This window comes from Parambassis ranga, chromosome 14 (assembly GCF_900634625.1).
Source record: "Parambassis ranga chromosome 14, fParRan2.1, whole genome shotgun sequence".
Classification (NCBI taxonomy): Eukaryota; Metazoa; Chordata; class Actinopteri; family Ambassidae; genus Parambassis; species Parambassis ranga.
Window position 1 is genome coordinate 16993086 of NC_041034.1, and position 7276 is coordinate 17000361.

The 7276-nt window shown below is 43.2% G+C and overlaps 1 protein-coding gene across 1 annotated transcript; it reads left to right on the top strand.

The window, feature by feature from the left end:
* Positions 1 to 5494: 5494 nt before the first annotated feature.
* Positions 5495 to 7031, top strand: LOC114446572 (uncharacterized). Its single transcript, XM_028422224.1, has 3 exons — positions 5495 to 5838; positions 5907 to 6212; positions 6405 to 7031. Exons 1-3 carry the CDS (start codon positions 5527 to 5529, stop codon positions 7029 to 7031), a joined length of 1245 nt encoding a protein of 414 aa, XP_028278025.1. The 5' UTR covers positions 5495 to 5526.
* The last annotated feature ends 245 nt before the right edge of the window (positions 7032 to 7276 follow it).

The following is a 7276-nucleotide window of genomic DNA, read 5'->3' on the forward strand; positions in this document are numbered from 1 at the left end:
AAGACGGCCGACACCAACAGACTCAACAAGCTCATCAGGAAGGCTGGATCGGTACTGGGAGTGGAGCTGGAGTCTGTGGTGGAGGTGACGGAGAGGAGGATACTGAGGAAACTCCTCAGTATTCGTAACAACACGTCTCACCCCCTGCATGACACACTGCAGAAGCACTTTCAGCACTAGACTGAGACTACCGAGGAGCAGCACAGAACGCCACAGGAGGTCCTTCCTGCCAGTGGCCATCAGACTGTATAACTCCTTCTGTAGGGAGAAGAGCTAGATAATCATGTTAGGCATCACTGTCATTCCCTCCACTGGTCTATATTTATGTTTACTTAGCACCTTATATCTCCATATTTGTATCCATGTATCATATATTGTGCTCATACTGCGTACTGTACTCTGATTTAGATTATAGTGACACTTATACTCTTATACTCTGTACTTAACTGCATTTAATGTAACTTGATACCTCAGGCACAAGAATTTCCTTCAGGATTAATCAAGTTTTATCTTATCTTATCTTATCTGTTTAGGTGAATTACACCCAAATAATGATAAACTTAGCTTGATGTGCTGGTGAGAGAAGAAGTAACAGTGTGTGGTGGAGCCACCAGCTCATAGGCCACCTGTCTGCTCCTACATGAACAGACTCTGAGATCAGAAGGCAGCGCAGATAGCAGAAGCTCTGTCAGGTTTGTATGAATTACTCACGGTTCGATGACAGAATATGGGGCGGCGATGTCAACTGGTCCGTTAAACTGGGGAGAGAACAGAGAACGTGATTAGACATGTTGTGCTGCTGTTATCTGTCCACCAGGGGGAGTTTACCCTCTATTTATAAAATGAAACTTTGTAAATAATCACATGCTGTCAAAAATGAGCCTCTGTGGGTGTGTGATCATCGATCAAGAATGTGTGCAGTTAGCTTACGGGTGGAGAATCAGGTGAGAAACCCAGCAGCTCACAAAAGTCCCCCTGTAAGGTGTGAGAGGGATTTATCCACTGGTCACTCTCAGCCTGCAGATGCACAGAGAACAGGTGATTAGACATGTTGTGCTGCTGACATCTGTCTGTCATTCACACATGAGCTGAGTGTGTGGTTAAACAGGGTCTTACTGGTGTTGAAGGAGCATAAGCCGCCGCTGCTGTTGTGTCAAACACAGACATGTCATACAGATCCTGCAGGTGGTGTAGAGAGAGAGAGGGAAGCTGTAATACACACCCTCATTTCAAAGATCAACATATAACATGTGAGCAGTGTGAACAGTCAGCATACTTCACAGAACAGAGTCACTTGATTGAATCTGTCCTGTCTTCCGGCCTTTAGCAGCCAGCATAGTTTCTGGATAAAGTTTTGATGACATAAATCCCTGATCTGTGCTCAGTGTCTTACCTGTCCCTGGCTAGCTGTCCCTGTCTGACAGTGCTGGTATCCAGCTGGTGGAGTTTGCTGCTCAAACACAGAACCAGCTTGTCCCTGAGGGTGGACACAGGATGCAGCAGGAGGAAGAAAAGGAGGGGATGAGTAGAGGATGTCACGCAAGTCCTCGTCAAAAGTTGGGTCCACCTCAGCCCACTCCAGTCCCCGCACAACATGCTCAAGTTCTTCCATGAGGTCCATGTCTGACTGACGTCCCTGAAGTCGTCCGGAGAAAGATGGACTGTCCGTGTCTGTGACACACAGTAATAGAAAACTTATCTTCAGCCTCCCTTAATAAGAGGCTGTGGGCATTTTAACTTACTGCTACCTTAGCGAACAATTTCACACACAAACACTAATAAATATATTATATGAACGGCATTTCAGTATGTTGTTATTTAGCTCTTACGGAGGCCAAACTAGCTCAAAGTGTGTGTGAGTTCTCACCGGGTGCTCAGTGCCGATGGTCTGCTCTGATTGACTCCTTAATTGAAGATAAGGTCTCGTTTTAACCGCTTTCCTTCGTAGAAAAAAGATGCTTCTTGCTCGTAGAAGAAACCAACTGTTGAGCCCGAAGATCATAGGACTGTGACGGAGGTTTCGGATGTTGTTTAAAAAATGCATTTTCTCGTCTCCTGCCTACAGTTTTGAAACCAAGCAACGTGTTTTTTTTTAGCTAGCTGCTTAGTAGCAAAGTTAGCAAGCAAGCTACGTTCGCATTTTGTTAGCATGCTAATGTTTACATTACAAGCTAACATGTATTTTTATTTTAGCTTCTTGAATTAAGTTGGTAAATAGAAGAGGAACATATTTAAACGCTCCAATAAATAATTTAAAGACTTTTTTAAATATTAGCATTGAACCTGCGGTGAACATTGGTTTGCCGCTACTGAAATTGGGATTTTACAATTGGTCAGTGCAGTCACGTGGAAACTGGATGACGTGTTTAATGAGAAGCTGAAGCTCACAGAGGGCTACAGATTTAATGAGACCTGTGAATATACTTCTATGTGGATTTTTAGCCTTCTTATTGTTTATTGCCAATTGTATGTGAATCCATTGTTATTACATTATGTCAATGTATAAAAAATGTCCAGGACTGATGTAAAACAAGTAAAGAAAACCTGCCAATAACTGAACTTCTCTTGACAATGAATTTATTTCTGTATTTTTACATTAACGCACAAACAAGTATAATTAAAAAACCTTTGGTTATCATCAATAAAAGTGCCAAAAATCAGGACATATGAACAAACACTGATCACCCTGAAATACAGCTGTCCCTAGAGAGGGCTGTAAGGCTGTGCTTGAATTCAGTTGAGGCATGTGAGTCTCACAGTTGAACCAACTTCACATGAAACATCGTTCACTTTGTTTCCTCTGTGTATGTTGGCCTGTTGGTTCATGTAGGTGTCTACAGTACAACAGTCATTCTTAAAGGAACAGTCTAATTATTTGGGATTAATAACATCTTTCTGCCTCACAAAGCAAGAATTTACTAAAACCTTCTTGAAGCAATATTAGGGCAAAACTGTCTCCATCATTAAGAGCTATTTATGTGTAAACCTGTTACCACCAAAAGGTTTGACCACAAAACTGCAGTACATCTCTCATCAGGAGCCAAGATGGCTGTTCCATCTGCTGGCAGTATCGTTGTTCAACAGTCGTATTTGTCTTTTTGTATCAGACCCATCAAGTTGAAGGAAGAGCAGTATTTGGGCTGCTCGGCCCTGTAAATGGAGATAGGGGCACATGTCACATGTAGGCTATGAGAAGTCTTCTCATTTCTGTGCACTTAAAGTTTGTGTTTACAGCACAGGGAGATGTGAAATCCATCAACAGGCACTAATCAGAATCAGATCAGAATCAGAAATTACTTTATTTATCCCCGAGGGGAAATTCTTGTTTGTTACAGACACATAGAATAAAAGTGAATTGAAATATGAAACAGAAATATATAATAAATATCTAAATACCTAGACAGCATTTAAATCCCTGAGTTGTTACCTAAAGAACATACTACTGTATAAACCTTTACATAGTAAAGAGCCTGACATGAATGTACCAGTGTGAATGGACAGTGTCTGAGTGACTGTTACAGTTCAGAGTTCAGTAGTTTGATTGACACAGGCAGGAATGACTTCCTGTGTCTCTCAGTGGTGCATCGTGGGAGTCGGAGTCTGTTGCTGAACGAGCTCCTGTAGCTGTTCAGTACAGTGTGGAGTGGGTGGGAGGGACAGTCCAGTATGGCCTTTATTTTGGACAACATCCTCCTCTGACACACCTCTGTCAGAGAGTCCAGGTCCTCTCCCACAACATGGCCGGCCTTCCTGATGATTCTGTTGAGTCTGTTGATGTCCCTCACCCTCAGACTGCTGCCCCAGCAGACAACAGCATACATGATGGCACTGGCCACCACAGACTCATAAAACATCCTCATCATCGTCCTGCAGATGTTGACGGACCTCAGAAAGTAGAGGCGACTTCCTGTAGACAGTGTCCACGTTCTTACTCCAGTCCAGTTTGTGGTCCAAGTGCATTCCCAGGTATTTGTACTCCTCCACCACCTCCACACTGACCCCTTTGATGCTGGTAGGGGTCACTGGAGCCTTTGTCCTCCTCAGATCCAAAACCATAAACCATAAACCAAAAAAAACCATCGTGGCTGCAGAGACAAGAAGAGTATAATGAACCAGACCTGCAGTATAAAACAAAGAAGAACAAAGCGAATAAGAGGCAGCAGAACCTTACAGCTTACAAGCTTCCAATAAAAGCTGTCAACTAAAACAACATCTGACAGTTGTGCAAAAAAATCTCAGATTTTTACTTGTTTTTTTCCAGAATTCGACAATTCTGAGGGAAAAAAGTCTCAGTAAATTCTCAGATTTAAGTCCACCTCCAAGAAGAAGCCCTCTTGTCTCTCTCTCACACACACACTTTAAAAAAAATAAAAAATAGCCTATAAGTGTCATATTGTTAAATATTTAATAAGATATAACAATATAAATAATAACAGGTGGTGGTTCTGGTTTATTTACCATATGAGTGGTTCAAGCGCAGAACCTAATTAATGCTGACTGTGGTGTTAGGTAGAGATGAGGACTCGCAGTTTATTCATTAGGACTTGGGTCACACTTAATTTGACGCTCCTCGATTATAGCCAGGACTAGTGATGGCCAAATGAAGCAATCCATCTTCACTCACTGTTCTGCAGTAAGTCTGGATAGAATCTTGTGTTGTGTGAAATATCTTCCAGGTTCAAGCCTCAAGTCACTGACGGCAAGTCTAAGTCAAGTCTCTTAATGTTCAGTGTTCGTGTTTAATAGTGTTTAATAGTGTCTAAAATGCCAATGTGACTGTTCCGTTCAGTTGCAGGGATACTTTCTTCATTTCTGGTTTTGTAATTCTTCTATGATGTCAAAACATTTGGAACACTTGATTTTTCATGCTATTGAGTATAAATTCCTAAATATAGCTTACAGAGATATAATCTCCTTTTAGATATAGATAAGAAACTTTATCAGTATATTCAAAAATTGAGCTAAAAAAAATTGTAAAAAAAGATTGTATTGATTTTGTCACAGCAGACAGAAGATTTTGTTCATATTTATCCTAGGCTGAGGGGCAGATGAGCACAGACAGGCATGCTCTGAATAGAACGGAGTATTGACCCATCCAAAGTGTGAGAGACCGCAGCGTTATAATTAATATGATCAATTATTATGCAGCCACTGTGGAAAAAACAGCAAAGCAGTCATAGCAACTAAAATCATTTGTTCATGTCCTTCAAAACAAATTTGCATAAAACAGGAAGGTCCTATTTTCATAAACAATGAACGATGTAAAAGACTATTCAGCCTGTTTATGTCCACAGCTGCAGTGAAACAGGCTGCAAACAGAACATGTAGACTCAAACTACAGGACATCTGAGGTTTGTGCATAACCCTTGTTTCATTAAACAAAGAGGTCATGCATTTGTATTCCTGTTCATGCTCTCTATGGTGGACTGGTCACGTTGATAACATCCTCCTGAATGGGCTGAATAAACACACAGAGATAACACAGATAACACTCAGCACACACTGGTTAAACTGACAGTTGCAGCCATGATCCCGATGGGCCGCGGTTTGTGTCTTCCTTCTCCAGCCACCGTCCACCAGCTGTTCTCTGTGGCACGAGATGCCAGCATCATCCCTGATATCTCCTTGGATCCCGTCCTCACAACCTTCCTGTCACTGGACTCCTCAGCAGCACTGCAGCATCGATATGGTTTCCTGCAGCGGGGTATGAGCAGAGAGCAGCAAGCGGCGTTCAGACAGAGCCTGATCGGAGAGCTGGGGGGCAGCAGGGTCACCTATGGAGGAGTAGGGGTCATTGCTCTGGCTCTGTCCATGCTTTTTGACCAGGTTGCCCAACATGTAGGCAAAGCTGTTCAGTTTTGTGTGTTTTTTGTAGAAAAAAAAATCAAAAATTGTTATCTTATCAGGTCCGAGTGCAAGGATCATCCACAGAGGGCCATCTATCAACGCAGGGACCCCAGGCCATGATGATTTTTGGCATCAGTACCTCTTCAAGAATTGGCCAGCTAATTAACAGCTACCTCCGCCTCATTCCTGGCATCGCCAACAACCAGGAGACAATGGCCGAAACCACGGAGCTCTACGACAGTTTGCTGAAACTTGAACTGCTTGATCATTATGAGAGGATGATTAACAAGAAGAGAATGAGCTCAGTGTCCATGCAGCAGTGGTTGGCAGGAGCAGCTTTTCACCTGCACCTGAGACTGCACCAGGTAAGGACGGGCAGGCGAAAACTCCAGATGAAACATGTCAATGACCATATGGTGCAGTATCCACATGCTTTTTTGTGCCTTAAACTGTTGCCTACATTACCCACAATGCAACTTAAGTAAGAGCTCTGTTATGTCTGACAAGGTGCTAAAAAACAGACAAGCTCAGATATACTTTTGTTCTTCTTCCAACAGGTCCGTCTGAACTCTGTGCCTTTGGGATCTGCTAAATCACTGCGTTTTTCTTATAAGACAGGACTGAATCACCTGATTCAGGGCTACGCAGCTTATCTGCGCAGAAACATCCAGGAGACTGCAGCTCCAGGCCCACATCACACTGCAATCAATGCAGCCAGTGGTCCAAAAGAAACCAGTGCAACCAATACAACATGCTCCAGCAGTGTCCTTTTTAATATCAGTTTGGTCAGTCCAAGTGTCTCGGCTGATATATTCAATGACTCTACCACACCCAATTCAACTGCTGGAAGCTGTAAAACTCATGGCTCCACAGAGGACGTTGGACTCAACGAAGACAGGAAGGGAAACAATGACACCACTGTAGGTATGATAAATAAAAACACACTCAATATTTCTGCTGGGCACAGCAGGAAGGAGGAAGAACACATGTTAGTCATCGAGCCTTGGAGAAACGTCAGTCACAACGTGCAGCACCATCCCTGTGAGTCTTCGGCCATTCAGCAAGCTCTGGTGACCCGCATTATCAACGCTCAGGACCTGGAGCGGAACAGAAACTTTTTCATTTACCGAGAGAAAGCCTTCCAGAACCTCCTCAGACAGAGGGAGGAGCTGAGGTCAAATTAGATCATACATCACAGGCAGATCATATTCATTGATCATGCACTTGTTGAATTAATGTAGATGAAGTATGGATGTCCTCAGATGTCACCTGGAGTCAGGTGAACCATCTCCAGCTTAACACCTCAAAGACTAAGGAGCTGGTCATCGACTTCAGGAAGTCCAGCCCACAGCCACGTCCAGTGACCGTCAGGGACGACGAGGTGGAGATTGTAGGCAACTACAAGTACCTCGGGTTGTGGCTGGACAAC

Bases quoted from the DNA above. Each gene is read 5' to 3' on its own strand.
- LOC114446572 (XM_028422224.1), top strand. From the start codon at position 5,527: ATGATCCCGATGGGCCGCGGTTTGTGTCTTCCTTCTCCAGCCACCGTC. The intron at 5,839-5,906 runs GTAGGCAAAGCT...TTATCTTATCAG, and splicing joins TTGACCAGGTTGCCCAACAT to GTCCGAGTGCAAGGATCATC. The intron at 6,213-6,404 runs GTAAGGACGGGC...TTCTTCCAACAG, and splicing joins TGCACCTGAGACTGCACCAG to GTCCGTCTGAACTCTGTGCC.